Below are 17,458 nucleotides of genomic sequence, written 5' to 3'. Positions count from 1 at the left end.
TCTATAAATAAAGAACTACGGCAGATCTGTAATATGTAATGCAGCCGAACCGTGTATTACAATGCCGTTATGTGATGACTTTGAAAGAGAAAAGCAAGAACACTCGGAATTAAGTATTATTTTATTCTTTTAAAATGTTTTCCGGATTTCATATCATATAAACACCAAATCCCAGCATGCATTGCGGCTAAAACATCCAATCAGCTAGCTTAAACCATAGCTGAGGATCTTGGGTAATCGCTCGAAATGCCTACGTCTGTTTCCGGTTATTGTTATTTTGAAATTCAGTTCCTGACGGACGCCAAAAAAGCCAGGGATTATGGAATTAAACCAATAAATAAAAGCAAGGATAATTGTGTGTTATTGGTGAGTAAATAACAGTGTGTTATTTTGAAAAGAATAACAAATTACAAGCTGGGGATTATGGGTAGTGTAGTGTCTTCGGCCATCCTAAACTCCTAGAGGCCTACGTCTGGCCTACGTCAGATTTCAGTATTCTGAGGCTCTGAGCCCCATTTATTTTCCTCACAGACGGCAAAAAAAAGTCCGAAATTATACGATTTAAAATAAAAGCAATAATTGTGGCTTGATATTGAGTAAGAACATGTTTTTATGAACCACACAGCTTCCGGTCTTCCACGACCCGACCGGAGAAAAAGACGTGCTGCAGGCACGAAAAAAAGGGGAAAATCGTGTTGGTGAACAAGAATCAATAGATTAAAAATCGTGTTGGTGAACACGAAATGCCATGAGGCTGGGTTGTATCAGGAGAGCATGAGGCTGCTTCACTGTGTTGTCTGGTCCAGTTTTAATGGTTTGGCTCTAACATGCGGTTTCTTTGACTGTGTCTTTGTGATCACTATCAACCAATCCTATCTGCTTCCTTGCCCTGTTGTGTGTGTGTGTGTGTGTGTGTGTGTGTGTGTGTGTGTGTGTGTGTGTGTGTGTGTGTGTGTGTGTGTGTGTGTGTGTGTGTGTGTGTGTGTGTGTGTGTGTGTGTGTGTGTGTGTCACTGCAAAAACGCCCTGTCAAATTTAAGGCCAAACGTTCTAGATATAAGCATGCTTGCACTTAAAACAAGCACATTTGGCTGCCAGTGCAGTAAGCAAATTTTACTTGATAAGATGTCTTAAAACAAGTCAGGCTGTCCGACTGTCATTATAGCACATACAATCTTGAAATAAGATCAAAAACACTAATTTCAAGCAATCTAGTTAAGTCTATTTAATGCAAAAATAAGCCTATTATCACTCAAAACTAGGGTACTTTTAGCTTCATTACTTAAAATAAGATTAAAAACACTAATTTCAAGCAATCTAGTTAAGCCTATGTAATGCAAAAGAAGCCTATTATCACTCAAAACTAGGGTACTTTTTAGCATCAAATTACTTAAAATAAGATTTATGAATTTAGGGAGGCGTGTGGCGCAGTGGGTAGTGCGTTGGTGTTAGGATAAGGGGGTCACAGGTTCAAACCCCACTGCAGTCAGCATGTCGTTGTGTCCCTGAGACACTTCACCCCAAATTGCTCCTTTGGGGATTGCCCATAGTATTGAGTATGTGAGTTGCTTTGGATAAAAGCGATAACATGTAATGAAATTCTTGTTTTTAGGGAGATAAATTAGAACACATGCTCTTAAAAATAAGTAAACATGACAATTCTTTCAAAAAACACGTTTTTATTAAGTCAGTCCATAACAAACAGGATCATTTTTCAAATGAACAAAGCTCTTCAACATATATACATCCTCATAGAACTGACAAACATTGGACACAGAATTCAAGTTCTCTACTTGTTTGTGAATTCTGACCATTCAGCTATTGCTTTTTTGAATGAATGAGTAAAGTATATAAAGTAAAGAATACTGTCCTTCAGTACCTCAGTCTGGATGACGGATAAGAGAGTAGCAACACATTTGGGGTAGGTGAGGTGGAAGGTGTAAAAACACCCCATCAGGATGAGTGGAGCCTCGTGGATCATTTCCTTAGGTAGGGTCATCAGTGGGATTTTGCCAACAGCCAGGAGGAGGTTAGTAGAGTCTACCAAGATGACTGGACTGGTGATGGGCCGTTTCTGGAGAAATGTATTGGGGTCCTCGGATGGCTGAGAGCAACAAAGTAGAGACAAAAAGTAGAAACAAATTAAACCTCAGGGAATATCACGTTTTATTTCAGTTTAACTGATACTCACTCAGACTCACCTCAAGAACATGGAACAGTGCCTCACTTGCTGACCCAAGCTTTTTGGGTGGGGCAGTTGGGGAAGGAAACATTGAGGGAAGTGCCTTCATGAAAGCAATCGCTTGTCCAGCTGAAAAACAATATGGATACATGATCAAATGCATTGTGCTTGTTTGTGTTAGGCAATTTGAGTATAGGGAGTATAAGCTAATCATGGAAAAACTATGCTGTTGGTGAACGACAGTGTATGTGTGTATCCCTGAAGCGACATGAATCTTAATGTCACCTTGGGAATTTGGCCTGAATGAATAAGACAGAGAGCGTGGGATCACCAAAATCAAACGGTTCTCCTAGGGATATTGAATGTGCACAGCGAAATTAAAGAGTGAAATAAAAACGATTGCAGTTATTGGATCAGCAAACTGAAAGTTTGGCTGGATAGTGGGGGGGCAGCGGTGCAGGGGATATAAAAAGCACTTGTCAGTTGCACAAGAGAAAGCAAAACAATAAGGGTCACCTGTATACATGACTAAGGTAGTAGTGTTTAAACCCTCTAGTGACCACTACTATTTTGCCATAATTCAGTCATCAAAAAGGAGATCCTGTCCTATCAAAATAATGAAAATAAGCTAATACAATCACATCCCATGCGGCCATTAAATGGTTACCCCCAACCTATCAGTGTTATCTATACATTATGCTTACATTTATCCAGACCCATTGGTGGCTTCAACGACTTGTTCCACACTCCAAAGAACAGCGCATTTTCGCAAAAGCTTTCCCATCTGGCTTTGATCTGGTAAGTGAAGTTCTTGTTGCCTGCCTCTAGAATTCGGCCCATCTCGTCCAAAACCTGAGTGTAAAAATCAATAGAACTTTGATACAGAGAAAACAGCAAACAATTTCAGACTCCCATTCTGCTTAACATTTAGACTAGCAATGTTCATCAGAAACAGGTAAACAATAAAATCAATAAAATCTACAAAATTCAGTCAGTTAGTGTACTGTCTTTTCATAATCTGTTAAGATTTTAAAAGTTGTGCAGTGGATCCAAGGCTTTAGGACAAACAATTGAGCATGAGCATGACTATCACTAGGCATAGATGTAATGTCCCATGCCTCTATACTCTTGGAATTCTCATAATAGCTCAAAATCTGAGCAGCCATTGATCAACAACAGTTGCGAACCCCTACTGCAGTGTTAGTAATTTTGCACATTTGAGCAAGTCAATTCCTATTGTACCTTTCTCTAGAATCTAGAAGAATGCCCACTCTGCCCTTCAGTCTGTTTTATTACAGTTAGTGACTTTTTAGGAACTCTCAAATCTTGGTGGATGATGAAGATATTACGCAAGAATAATACAAAATAATAAAATCCTCTTTTTAAGGCATGGTCACACTGCCCAAACGCATGAATTACGTATGAATTTCGCACACATTTTTAGTCTTACGCGATACATCTGTCATTTGCGTATTTCATCATTTTTTCTGACGTGGAACCTCAGTGGTTGTATGTGGATGTACGCCCGATCATCGTTTTACGCGATTCCTGGTTTTGTGCAGCTCAAAAATCGGTTTGCGTAAGACTTTACGCCGTTTTAAGCTGTTTTTACGTTATTTCTGCGTAGGTTGCGTAGTTCTTACGTGGACAATGCGCGAAATATGCGTAGATTATTAGTGATTGTTCGCGAAAATGTTGCCGCTATCGCGTTCATCGATGACTTTTCACTGAAGAATAACAGACATATCACGCATGTTCCGCACTAGTAACACGTATATTTCACTTAAAATCACTGACAATCACTTAAAAAAATCTTTATTGGCGTATATACCTCTAACAGAACACGTAAATAAGCGCATGCAATACTTATGAAATACTGATGAGTCACTGATGTATCACTAACAACTCACGTATGATTGGCACTATATAAAAGCGGCTATTTTTTCAAGTCCTGCCATTATTGTCCTGCTGCCAAGGGGTACACATCTCATCAGCATGAACCCCCAGAGGAGAGATGTCCTAGTATTCCTGCTCCAGAACCAGAATGATCAGCTGCTGCACGTTCATGAGATGTTGGCCAAGAGAAGGAGAAGAAGGAGGAGAAGACAAGCTAGAAACATCTGGGTGAGAGAGTGGATCTTTAGAAGACCAGAGCTGGCTTGTATGATCGACTGATGGTGGAGCTCCGCAATGAAGACCCAAGATCCTTCCAGAACTTCATGCGTATGCCTCCAAACATGTTTGACGAGATTGTCCAGAGGCTGACCACCAGAATTACCAAGAAGACAACCAACTGGAGAGCTCCCCTTGATCCTGGTCTGAAGGTGGCCCTTACCCTTCGTCACCTAGCATCTGGCGCCAAGTACCGTGACATGCAGTATGCCTGGAGGGTCCCCCACAACACTATCAGCAATGTTGTCAGAGAAGTCTGCGAGGCCATCATAGAGGAGTACCGAGATGAGCAGATGTCACCTCCCACCACTCAAGAAGGCTGGCTGGAACTGGAAAATGACTGGTACCAGAGATGGAACTTCCCCCACGTCATCGGCGCTATTGATGGCAAGCACGTGGCATGCAAGGCTCCCCCTCACTCTGGTTCTGAGTACTACAACTACAAAGGCTTCTTCAGTATCATCCTCTTTGCTATGGTGACGTCTGATTACAAGTTCCTGTGGGTAGACGTGTCTGGTAATGGCTCCTCCTCAGATGCTCATATCTACAACAACAGCGAGCTGCGTGAAGGCCTGGAGCACAACAACATCATGGGATGGCCACAGCCAGAGCCTTTGCCCCACGACACTCAAGATGTGCCATACTTCCTGGTGGGAGATGACGCCTTCAGCCTGAGAACCTACCTGATGAAGCCCTACGGTACCAGGAACCTTGACAGGGAACCAAGAATCTTCAACTACAGGCTGTCAAGGGCCAGAAGAGTGGTGGGAAATGCTTTTGGCATCCTTGCCAACAGATTCCAAATTCTTCTGAGCACCATGAACCATCACCCTGATAATGTAAGGCTCATCGTCAAGGCCTGTATGCTCCTACACAACCTCATGCGGACTCGGTACCCTGTGCTTCAGAATCGCCTGGTCGATGTGCAAGGCCCGAATGGCAACATGCAACCTGGTGCCTGGCGAGAGGGGAGAAACTTGGAAGACACCCGTGTTGTTCAGGCACCCAACAGAGCATCCAAGGAAGGCAAGAGGCAAAGGAACTTGTTGAGGCATTGGTGCAACTCTCCAGCAGGTGCTGTCCCCTGGCAAGACCGGATGGTGGACGTCTAGACAACCTGGAGTCAGGAGGCTGTTATGTTTTATTGTTATAATGGAATATGAAATAATTTGTATTTTGTATGTTTCTGTATGTTTCTGTTATATGTAGTATATGTTTATTGTGGTATGTTGAAGAACTTTTTTCATGTTTTGTCTAGTGTTTTGTACTGTACTTCATTTCTTTTAAAGACTATTTATTACAAAATTGATAACACTTCACACCACCATGTCTATTCATATTCACATGTCAAGCATACCAACTTCCACACAAAACAAATAACTAGTAGCTAAAGAAAATGTCATTTATTCAACAATAACAATAACAATCTTCTGCTGCAACTAGTTCTAGTCAGAGTCACTGTCCTTCTCATCACGCTGAGGAGCTGGAGGTGTATTCAGGGACTGTGTGCTGGGTCTGTTGGAGCTGGGGGTCGGCAAGAGCTGGCTGTCAAGGCTGAAGGCGGAGAGGTTTATTGACCCATCGAGAACTTCTTGGCTTGTTTGCAGAAGATTGAAACTGGATGCCGACAAGCGCTGCTCACCAGAAGCAGCAGAGGAAGTGTGACTCTGGCTCTGGTGAGGCTGCTGGTATAGGCTGCTGCTGCTGGTACTGCTGGTACTGAAGACCTTGATGCTGGTACTGCTGGAAAGGCTGCTGCTGGTACTGAGGAGCCGGCTGCTGCTGGTAGTCAGGATCCTGCTGCTGCTGGTACAGAGGAACTTGCTGCTGTGATTGGTGGAAGACAGGTGGAGCAGACGTGGCCTGGGCAGGTCTTGCAGGCTGAGGAGCTGGAGCAGTGTCCTGGGAAGCAGAGTCAAGGAGATTAGAGATGCGGGTCTTCAGCTGCTGGTATTGCTCTGCTGGTGCTGCACGCAGGCTGACCGACACATATTTAATGAACACCTCATGCTCAGAGGACTGGGCAGGTTTCTCTTGTATGAGCTGAGCTAGCAGTTTTTGGTTCGCCTTCATGGTGTCTCTCAGCTCTTTCATCCACTCTTCCTCCTGGTCGCCCCTCTCCCTCTTCCTCTTCTTCATGGGTCTGGAACTGTGGCCTGCCTCGGCTGCCTCGGCTGAAGTCCTCTCCACCACCTCCAGGTTGGCATCAAGGGAAGTCGGTGCTTGCTCCTGGTCACTGTCTGGCTCAGAGTCACTGACACGGGCTGGTTGGGTGGACGTGGTCATCTGCAAGTTGACCATGGGTGCTGACTTGGTAGATGGCAACTGGGTCTTGTAAAACTTGCAGTTGTCGATGATGAATTGTTCCCGGTCTGTGTACTTCTTCAATGCCTGGCCAGACTTCACCTTGTTGAGCCGGACATACCAGTCCTTCACAGACTTCCACCAGCCCATGATGTGCTCTACAGACATACCAATCTCAGCAGCCTTGGCACCCCAGATCTCCCTGCGCTTCTTGTAGTCTCGATGGCCCCGCCGCCACGCTGCTTCATGCTCTGCCATCCACTCAAGCAGACTTTCTTCCTTCTCTGCTTCAATGGAGTAGTCATGCTTGGGATTTGCTTTCCCCTTGGACTTGCCCTTGCCCTTGCCTGCAGAGGGTTCAGGACGGTTATCTTCAGCACCAGATTTAGCAGCAGCGTCATCAGCAGCAGCAGCAGCAGGGGGAGCATGCACCTCGGCTTGGATTTCAAGAGCAGGTGGAGGGCTCGGGGACCTGGCGACCTCTTCATCTTCATCTTCATCTTCAGCGGCATTATTTTCAGTAGGAGCAGGCACAGCATCTACTGGAGCATCTACAGGCACATCTACTGGAGCAGTTGGGGCCTTCCTCTTCTTCTCCCTGGTCTTGGATGGCTGACGGCCTTTCTTGGGAGGCATGGTCTCTTCTCTATAGTATGATGTGGTGGCTTCGACTGTTGAAACGGTAATGCCACACCCCCGTCAGTGCCAGCTTATATAAGCGCGGAGCGGATGCGATAGTGACGCCCGTTGTTAGCGGCTCATGAGCGATCCATAAGTGATTCCTGCGTGATTCATGCGCGACCTATACGCAGTTAATTAGTGATAGAGCGCAGGTTATGCGTGGAGCTTTCGTCGTTCACAAACACCTATTGGCCATGTTTGGGGGCTATGCTCTGATTTGCGCTGAAGTGCGTGCTTTGTTAGTGATTTGTACGTGACATTTCCGTAGTTCTTGCGCAATTCATCGGTGATTTTTCATCACGTAAATCAGCAGAAATTGTCAAATTCTCCACTAACAATCACGCACAACCAAATCTTAACAAAATGTTTACGTAATTCATGCGTTTTGGGCAGTGTGACCATGCCTTAAAATGGGGTTACTATCCCTTAAACTTTGTGTTCAATTACATTGGCAGGCTGATTGACAACAATTATCAAGGAATGGTAAGAGTTACTCACATGCTGGTGCTCTCTGAAGCAGGGATATGCTTCTATGACCGTCTCGGTCCTATCCTCTTCTTTGAGTGAACATGAGTCTATAAAGGCTCTCCTTGACTCAAACTCAAGATCCAAGAGATGACCCACGGCCTGTTGGTTCGGTCTAGTTTTCTTCCACAACTCCTGAAGGGTTTTGTAGTGTCTGGCTTGCATTTTTCTGGAGTCATGGCATTGCACTGAATCAACTTCAAAAGAGATGAGTCACACCAAAGCAAAGATTAGATATGTGCAGAGGCCACAATTTGTACTCGTATTTGTATCTGTATTTGTTCAGACAGCAAAATTATTTGTATGGGGATAAAAAAAAAGAAAATAATATAAAAAATCTGTACAGCAGCACACTACAGCAAAACACTGAACATTTTAAAGTTTGAACAATGTCGATAGCTTAAACGGTGTGAAAGGAGTAAGAGGACAACATTTAGGTGGAAGAAGTGGAATAATAAGGGGTAAGAGGGTAAAGTGTGCTGCTGAAGCACACAATTACAGTTGGGTGTAATAAACATTAGTACATAACTTCCCAGTTTACCTGTGCCGTCATCACTATTGAGGTCTGTGGGCGTGTTCTCTGAGAGATCAGTGATCTCAGTTGATGCGCTCGTATCAGCATCATAGTCCGTGTCTTGTACTGTTGGTTTGAAGAGTAGTCTACGTTTCTTGAAGGAAAGAGTTGGGCTGGGCTCAGCAGTTGATCGGCTCATCACATTCTGGGTTGATTTGACATTCTGCAGTCTCTTGAGCAGTTGACGGAAGACTGTGTCCTGTGGCATAAAATGGACATGACAACTCATTAAGAGATATGAGAGAGATTATGATACATCACATAAAATACTTAAGAGTAGATACAATACCAGCCGAGTACAAATAAACACCCACCATGCAACAGATGGGGGTAAAAAAATTGTCTTTGCCAATAAATAAATATGAATTACTGGACAGTTGGTCAGTAAACTAATTTTCAAAATGCAATGAAAGGCCATGTGTGAATACTGATATTGACTGGCTGAGACAATCTCTACCATACAAATCTTGAAGTGAGGATATGAACAAATCAATCAACCTAACAATGAAAAGGTCAGTCACTAGTAGCTCTGTAGCACAGCTTGTAGGGTTCATCAGGACAACAAACACGCTCGCAATATAAGTCAGATAGTGATCATCAGTTATGTAATCACTAATGGAAATGTGGTGACACATTACTAGTATTAAGCCAACAAACTGGTATGAGGAAAACAATGATTAAAGTGAGAGGGTCAGCTATTCATTGAGATTTAGGACATATAATGTGAAAAAGGCAAAGTATGTGTTTTTGTACCGTATACAGAATTGATTGTTAAAATTGAGTTTTTTTATAAAAGTTTTATAGATCTGATCTTATCTTTACAAGTTAAGGCTTCGATACTAAAACTTAAGGAAACATTTCTTTATGAAATAATGCATAATGCAGTTTTTGGGTAAATTCATTCACTTTATCCACTTTGGGCATATGGGAAAAGAATGTTAATTTTGACCTTGAACACTAGATATCAAAGATGTGTATATTTAAAGTTTAAAAAAGATAACTTCAATTAGCTGACAATATTGTTGTGCTTATGAAAAGTAAATGTCAAGAGAAGAAAATGACTTTTGACACTGAAAATTAAGAACCTACCCATGGTTTGTTTATCCTTATCTTGCAGCACAGGATAGTACTCAATCAACCTTTTGGCCATGGCAGACACCTCTTCATGAGAGGGATACTCTGAGTCTCCCCTGTCCTGCATGTCATTAGCCCTAAGGATCGCAATCATGCTTGTCATGGTGTTTCTGACCAAGCGGCACCTGAGCTCTTTGGACATGGTGCAGTGGTGTGCTCTCCCGTGACGCTGCAGCTAAAAATAATACTTGCGGATTTGCTCCAGCTCTGCATCTGTGTAAACGACATAGTCTGGACTGCTTATTTTCATGATCTTTTTAGGAGTCACATGTTTTGGTGAAGACGTCTGGGCTAGGCTCGTCTGGTTCCCTGCAGGACTTACGGACACTGCTGAAGTTGAGCTCTCCTGCACAAAAACATCAGAAATCAAAATGTTCCTCATGGTGACAAAATCACAAGTCAAAAAGTCTAGACCAAAAGCAAAACTTTCAAATGATTATTATTGTCATTAATAATAATGACAAACGATATAATTATTATAACCTCGCTATTGAAAAAATATGTATGTAACATTGTCTTACTGTACTATCTGTAACTATCCCAATGAAACCAGATAGATGGGATAATAATAATAATAATAATAACCACCTCACAATTGGAAAAAAAACGTATATATAACATTGTTATCAATGAAACCAGAAAGTTGTGATTTTGGATGCAGTAGGGGACAGTATTAGTTTGAACTACCTTGCTGTAATGTGTGGAATTGTTTTGGTCCTTTCTTTAGTACTTCTGGCTACTTAAGAATTTGTGTTGGCACAGTTGGAACACATTTTAAAGAACTAAAACATAGTATGCATATTTCTGTGGAAATGCAGTGATTTTGCTAGCCTACTACAGGCTGCATTGCCTTAACACGTAAGGGGGGAAATGTTTATGTAGAAATGAAAGCAGTTCAGTTGGAGGTGATGACTACAATCAGATGAGCAGCCCTAATCTAAAATAAAAAGATATACGTAAAAATGTAAGTGTAATTTATTAGGTAAAGTATAGAAAAATATCTGATGAAACACTCATAAATGCCTCCATATGATTGATGACTGATTTATGTCACCACAGAATCAATTTGATCATTTTAGAAATTATTAAGAAAAAATGCTATTCATGTACATTTCTAGCACCCATTGTGAAATCATGTATTTTAGACGAAGTTTCCATTTATTTATATTTTAAGTCCAATACACCTCATTCATTCATTCATTCACAATACATCTTTACCTCTGGATGCACTGCTTCCCAAGCGCACTTTCGTCTGAGGAAGTTCTCTGGCCCCGGTAGGAGGTCCCTCAGGTCTTCCCGTGTTAATGAGGGTAATAGCTCATTGGTAACTCTTGCAGCTGTAATGTGTGAGAGCAGATCATTTACCAAAAGCATGTGTCCAACACCATTTGTATTATGTTGCCCTTATAAGTTAAATGTATATCAGTGCTACTGGTAAAGCAAGTAAAGGAATGAGTCTTGGTTGGCAATTTCAGCAACAGACCACAACTATTTGCAAAGAGCCCATATTAGGGAATTATCAGTCTAGATATGTCTAAAGATATGCACTAATGTAAGAGATTTACCTTTTAAGAGTGACACAGTTGTGTCATCGAATTTATCCATCTCACCATGAAGAAGCAATCTGTAATTTACAGGAAAAGACGCCCACTGTCATTTTAAAGATCAACCCCAAAAAATCACATTAAAAAGGCATCAGACACTAAATAGTAAAATTGCTGTGATTCACTATGAACTAGCTAGGTCGACGTTAGCTAGTCTACCACCACCCTTTGCGTTTTTAACTAGCTGCTAGTTTTTAACAGATACAATTACTGAATACCAAAATAAAACTATGATATTAACGTCGGCTAATTTTGTGTTCCTTACAGACAGTTTATTTATCTGAGAGTAGTTAACGTTAGCTAGCTTAATTTTTACATACCCCATTAGTGAGGTTAAGGTTAGCTAGCAACACGTGCTTCATAGTTAGCTAGCTAACTTAGCTAATTCAGCTAACAGTTCACCAATCAATTTACTACTACTTAATACCTTGAAAGCACTAATATTTTACATATGCCTATGGACTTTTACTCCTACGTTCAGTTACTAACGTTACCTTAACTGCACTTATTGGTCGCTGTCCCGCCTTTTCTCTCTGGTGGTGAAGGTGAACTGACCAACGTGTCATTCCGCTGCGGACCTTGGCTTGAGGTGCATCAGGTGATCCTCGTGAAATAGGAAATTCCCAGCTTGGCATCCTATATTTGGACACTAACAGCCATCCACTTGTAAACACTGAGGACTGAGGAGGGTCTCTCGATGTAAATAATATAGTACTGGCATTCGTTATTTACATATTTTAGTGGATATTGTCATTGATCCAGCTTCTGACAAACACATGGTAAATAAAGTTATTAATTTTCCGACTTTATGAGAGATAACAAACACCACTTGCACATTCCCGGGTTTTCTTCTTTCAGGGCCAATGAGAAGCAGAGTAGGGGCGGGTCTTCGCATAATGAAATAATGCAGCAGGCGCCAAATTCGCACACCCCACCATAGCACCCCACTGAGAGCAATCGTTATAGTGCCAGCCTGCGAAATATTGAGTTTGTACAAACTTGGTGAGATTTAATCATGAGTTGGCGTTGTGTTATATGTCTAGTATTCGTGTCTTTGTCTTTGAGAATGCTTCTTGGACATATTAGTTCAAGACATGGTAGAAGTCCTAATTTCCATGTCACCTGTGGGGTAGATGGCTGTGCAGCAGATTATAGAGTATACAACTCTTTTTTCTACCACCTAAAACGCAAACACACGGCATTTGTGGCCAGTGGTCGCCCACCAAGTCATCCAGCCTTCCTGCATGTTGATTCAGCCAGGCTTGGCAAAGACAATTATGATATTCCGATTTTTCGTGGCTGTATCACCTTGGATGGCATGCGGGTGACACCATCACAGCAGGAAGGCTTGGATGGATGGCGGGATACACAACAAGAGCCTAATCATACAGGCGCCGAAATTCCAGTAGAGGACACAGAAAATCAAGGCGGGAATCTGGAACCGGTGCAAATTGAGAATCCAGAAAACATGGTGAGATTAATTTACCTTATACAGTACAGTTGTTCTAACAAATTACAGCAATATATAGCCTAAAATGTACTTGCCCTGTTTCCATGTTTTTATTATGGATGTTGCTTGACTGATATTACTTATAGCTCCTTTTGAAAATGCATAATGTAATGCATAATCTTAACTTTATGTTATGTTCTATTCTATCTATCTATGTGCTTTTATTTGTGCTTACATGCTCTTGTAAGTTTTCTTGTAATGCCACCAACCGGCCAGGGACTGCAGAGGAACATTTGATTCTATGGCTATATCTGGCACAGTTACATGTGGATGCTCATGTTAATTAATGTGCATTGTCCCTTCTTAAATGAAATAAATATAAACATATGGTATGGCTGAGTCAGATCAGTCTCAATATTAATGAATGTACACAGAAGGATTCACAAATGTATTTAGAGATGTATATATACATGACTCTCTCAAATATTTTCCATGCACACTTAAATAGTTATCGGTATATATATATGTAACACAAATCCACATATAAAAACAGGGAATTATCTGTTGCCAATCAGATGTCTCCTTCCGTTTTGGCCAATCACCTACGTCTATTCAAGGGTGTAATATACCCTAATAATAATAATAATAATATATATGTGTAATATATGTAATATGTGTAATATATCTAATGTGATCACATACAAATGTGTTTTTGATGAAAATACAAATGCAAATACTTTTAAATACATACATTTGTGGGTTTCTATTACATTTATTTAAAACAAGAAATAGGCTATTTGTTTGTGCATCAGGAATACATTTGTGAACCTTTTTTTAAGTGGATTTCTTTTTAAATATTGATAGAAAGATAACTATTTGTGTGTGCATTGAAAAATAATTATGTGGAGTCATTTATATATGAATGCATTTGTGAATCTTTCTGTGTGCATAAGACTGGAGTCCATACTATTGCCCTCAACTTTGATAAATTAAATAGCATTCATCATATAACTGGGGTATTTTTTTTGTCTATATACTGACGCAAACCGGGAGCCACTACAAATCAATTACATATTGTACTTTTTAAATAGCAATATTCACTGAAGTTTGACTGAATCATGTTGTTTTTAGGGAGAGGCATCCTCTGCTACGAGTGACCACAGTCTGTCCCGGCATTCTGCAGCATTTGCTCTAAATATCCGTGAGAGATGCTACTTATCTCAGGTACTGCACAAACAATTCTGCCTCTCTTTTATTATAATGTGTATTTGCACTTATTAACTTTAATACATCCTGTACTTGCAGTTACATTAAAAAAAAACTATATTGTCTGGTATAAGTTTTTAAGAAAAATTAAAAATACCGATGTGATGGATAATGCATTTGTCATTCATACATGTTAACCCTATTTTTTTTGGTTCTAGTTGAATGTCAACAGTGTTGTTGCAGATGTTCAACAGTACCAAGCCTCCCTTCTAGACAACCTCAGGGACAAGATCAAGAATGCTTTTGACACCCATGTTGGAAGTGAGGAGAATCTCCAAACAACAGTCCTAGAAGTATTTGATGACTTTAAAGACCCCTTCTCAAAAGTCTCATCTACGCATCTACAGGACAGTAGCATTCGGCATTTGTTTAACCCTGTTGAGCCTGAGGAGGTGGTCATATCACGAACTGCATATAGAACTAAGAAAACAATTTCAAGAGTTCTTACCATTAAAACTAACTCATTTTATTATGTGCCATTATTCAAGAGCTTCGAGGAGTTGTTTTCTGATCCCCGGATATTCACAATGATAAGCTCCATACCTAAGAGGTGTAAAGAGGGTTTTTTATATGATATAGTTGATGGTGAACTTCTTAGGGACCACCCACTGTACTCCGTCAGACATTCCGCTTTGCAGATAATTTTATATACTGATGAAATTGAAATATGCAATCCACTTGGAGCACATGCAAGAAAGAACAAACTGTTAATGGTTTATTACACTTTAGGAAATATAGATCCTAAGTATAGATCAAATCTGTCTGCAATTAGATTGCTAGCCATTGCAAAATCAAGTGAGCTGTCTCAGTGTGGTGTGGATGTGATTTTAGATAGAATCAAAAAAGATTTAGATATGTTGTACCACGGTGTTAAAATCCAAACAGCTGTTGGTGAGAGGATCATGTATGGTGCTGTGGTTTCCCTTTGTGGGGATACATTGGCTCAACATGACTTTGCAGGTTTTAAAGAGGGTGTTGGTTTTGCTCTTTGTAAATGTAGGCATTGTGAGTGTAATGCAGATGACATGAAAAATAACTTTGATGAGAAATGTTTCAACAAAAGAACAGTAGAGTGACATCTGCGCCAGTGTTCTGATATTGAGAAGGCCAGCACAGATTTTGTAAAGAACAATTTAAAAACAACATATGGGATCAACAGAAAAAGTAGATTGTGTGATTTTCCTGGCTTCAATCTTATTGAGCAGACCCCAACAGATATTATGCATATTATTCTTGAAGGAGTCGCCCCTATGGAGATCAAATGTGTGCTAAAACATCTCATTCTTAGTGGGCAGATAGAACTGGATGCATTTAATTCAGCTATGGTCTGTTTCCCTTACTCACCTCATGATCTAAGAGACAGACCATGTCCCATCACTGTTTCTACATTGACCTCAAATGATAACAGACTAAAACAATCTTCAGGACAAATGCTTATCCTTTGAAAATATTGCCATTTTTGCTAAATGACGTCAAAGAGAGTTTGTTTGTGCAGTTCATCATTGAATTGGTAGAGATAACACGGATCCTGTTTGCACCAGTCATCTCACTTACAACAGTTGCAAGGCTTAAATAATTGATAGAGCAGCATTTGAAATTATTTAAGCAGCTTTTCCCAGAAAACAACGTTATACCAAAACAACATTATTTGCTTCATCTTCCTTCACAAATTATGGCTTTGGGTCCTATGATTAGACACATGTATATGAGATTTGAATCAAAACATAGGTTTTTTAAACGCTGGGCTTCAAAATGAAATTTTAAGAACATTTGTAAGACATTAGTTCAGCACAATCAGAGGTTTGAATGCTCTCACAATGTGAATGGAAGGCAACACCCAATTTTTTCAAATGAGAAGGAACTGGGCCCAACATCTGAAGTTGTAAACACAGACTATGTACTGTCGAAACTGAGAGACTACATTGGTACTTGTGACGTGCAAACTGTTGTGTCACTCAAGTGGCTTATCCTTAATGGAAACAAGTATACGAGTCATAAGTCATTGATAATCAGTGGTTTTAATGACCAGCATCTACCAGTATTTGGGCTAATCAAAGATATCTGGCTGGTGAACACTTATTTATACTGCTTTGAATATCAGCCCTATGACACTTTGGGCTTCAGCAAAGATTTGCTTGCATATGAAGTAGACATCCCTGATCTTGCACAAGCCACAGAGGTAGTTGATGTTGAGAAGCTAGTTGATTTTACAGCTTATTATGCAGTTACTTTTAAAGACCACCAATATGTTCCAATTAAGTACAACCTCAATGATGTTATGGAATTGAGCTGTTAAGCTGGTGATAAATGAAGGTCTCTTGGTGTGTGTGAAAGCACTGACAGTCACCCCTACATTCTCGAGTCAAAGGTATATTGTAATATTTATTTTTGTTATCCATATCGCTCAGCCATACTTGGTGTGTTAAGCTGTTCATGTTTAAATGTGTAATGTGGCATGGATTGTTTGAAAAAGTTTGGTGTGATATATGAAAAGCACCACAACCTCAGAAATTAAGATATATTGTTCTTTATCTAGTATTGCTTATGCATATCATCAGTTATTCTGGTCCATATCCTTTAGGAGAGTGTGTGATGATTGTTTTGTGATTATCATTAAAAGAGATGTTAAGCCTCACTATTCTTGTTTGAATTGTGTCTTTTACTGTCTTTATACCAGCTGGGAAAATAACTTATGTTAACCACAGAGCTGATGCTTGAAATTAGATTTTTTCTTTCTTGCCATACTAGTGCTTAAAATAAGGCTTTATAGCCTTGAAGTGGATGTTTTATAGACAGATCCCTTGTATCTAGTTAAAAATAACTAAAATAAAGACAAAGTTGCTTATCAAGACTAGGCAAGTAACATTTACTTGAATTAAGTCAAAAGATCTTCCTTAGAAAGCACTAGATAAACTATTTAAACTCAAATCAAGACAAACTAGATTTATAATCTTAATATAAGATTATTACACTTGGTTAGATTTGCAGTTTTTGCAGTGTTGTGTGTGTTTTGGGTGAAGGTTAAGCCAGTTTGGGTGTATTTACTATTGGACAATAATTCTGATGCTTGTATTGAGGCAACCTGATTAAATAGAGGTGTGTGTGTGTGTGTGTGTGTGTGTGTGTGTGTGTGTGTGTGTGTGTGTGTGTGTGTGTGTGTGTGTGTGTGTGTGCCCTGAATTTAATCATGTACCGCAGCTTCACTGCCCAGCAGCACAGGGCAGTTACACATGACTAGAGTTATACTGATACCTTTCTGTTCCTTTCTCTCATTTCATTCCCTTCTTTCCAACCTTTTTTCTTTAGTCTTTTCCTGTTTGTCTCGTTCCTTTTTTCTCTCCTCCTTATTTGCTCCTGTTTCCCAAATTGCTCTCCAGCCTTTAAAAATGTTCCCTGTATTTTTTTTATTATTTTGCATGTCCTTTTCTCCAGTATCTTTCCTCTTTTCTTCCTCGACCTCTTGACTTCTCTCCTTATATCACTTTTGAACTTTTCAGGTTCCTCTCTTCTTTTGTATTCCTTCTTTCCTCCTCTAAACAGCACACAATAACTTTAGACAGAGAAAAC

The 17,458-nt window shown here is 40.3% G+C and overlaps 1 protein-coding gene across 1 annotated transcript; it reads right to left on the bottom strand.

Annotated features, from left to right (window-relative positions):
- Positions 1-1,748: 1,748 nt before the first annotated feature.
- Positions 1,749-9,656, bottom strand: LOC117538312. Its single transcript, XM_034203915.1, has 7 exons — positions 9,527-9,656; positions 8,405-8,636; positions 7,837-8,060; positions 2,886-3,033; positions 2,201-2,310; positions 1,866-2,103; positions 1,749-1,756 (listed from the first exon to the last, which is right to left on the bottom strand). Exons 2-7 carry the CDS (start codon positions 8,574-8,576, stop codon positions 1,749-1,751), a joined length of 900 nt encoding a protein of 299 aa, XP_034059806.1. The 5' UTR covers positions 8,577-8,636; positions 9,527-9,656.
- Positions 9,657-17,458: the final 7,802 nt, after the last annotated feature.

This window comes from Gymnodraco acuticeps, unplaced genomic scaffold, assembly GCF_902827175.1.
Source record: "Gymnodraco acuticeps unplaced genomic scaffold, fGymAcu1.1, whole genome shotgun sequence".
In the NCBI taxonomy this organism is placed as follows: domain Eukaryota; kingdom Metazoa; phylum Chordata; class Actinopteri; order Perciformes; family Bathydraconidae; genus Gymnodraco; species Gymnodraco acuticeps.
This window is presented reverse-complemented; position numbering and strand designations above follow the sequence as displayed.

Bases quoted from the DNA above. Each gene is read 5' to 3' on its own strand.
- LOC117538312 (XM_034203915.1), bottom strand. From the start codon at position 8,576: ATGAGCCGATCAACTGCTGAGCCCAGCCCAACTCTTTCCTTCAAGAAA. The intron at 8,061-8,404 runs GTAAACTGGGAA...TCTCTTTTGAAG, and splicing joins CAATAGTGATGACGGCACAG to TTGATTCAGTGCAATGCCAT. The intron at 3,034-7,836 runs GTGAGTAACTCT...TTTTACACTCAG, and splicing joins GCTTCAGAGAGCACCAGCAT to GTTTTGGACGAGATGGGCCG.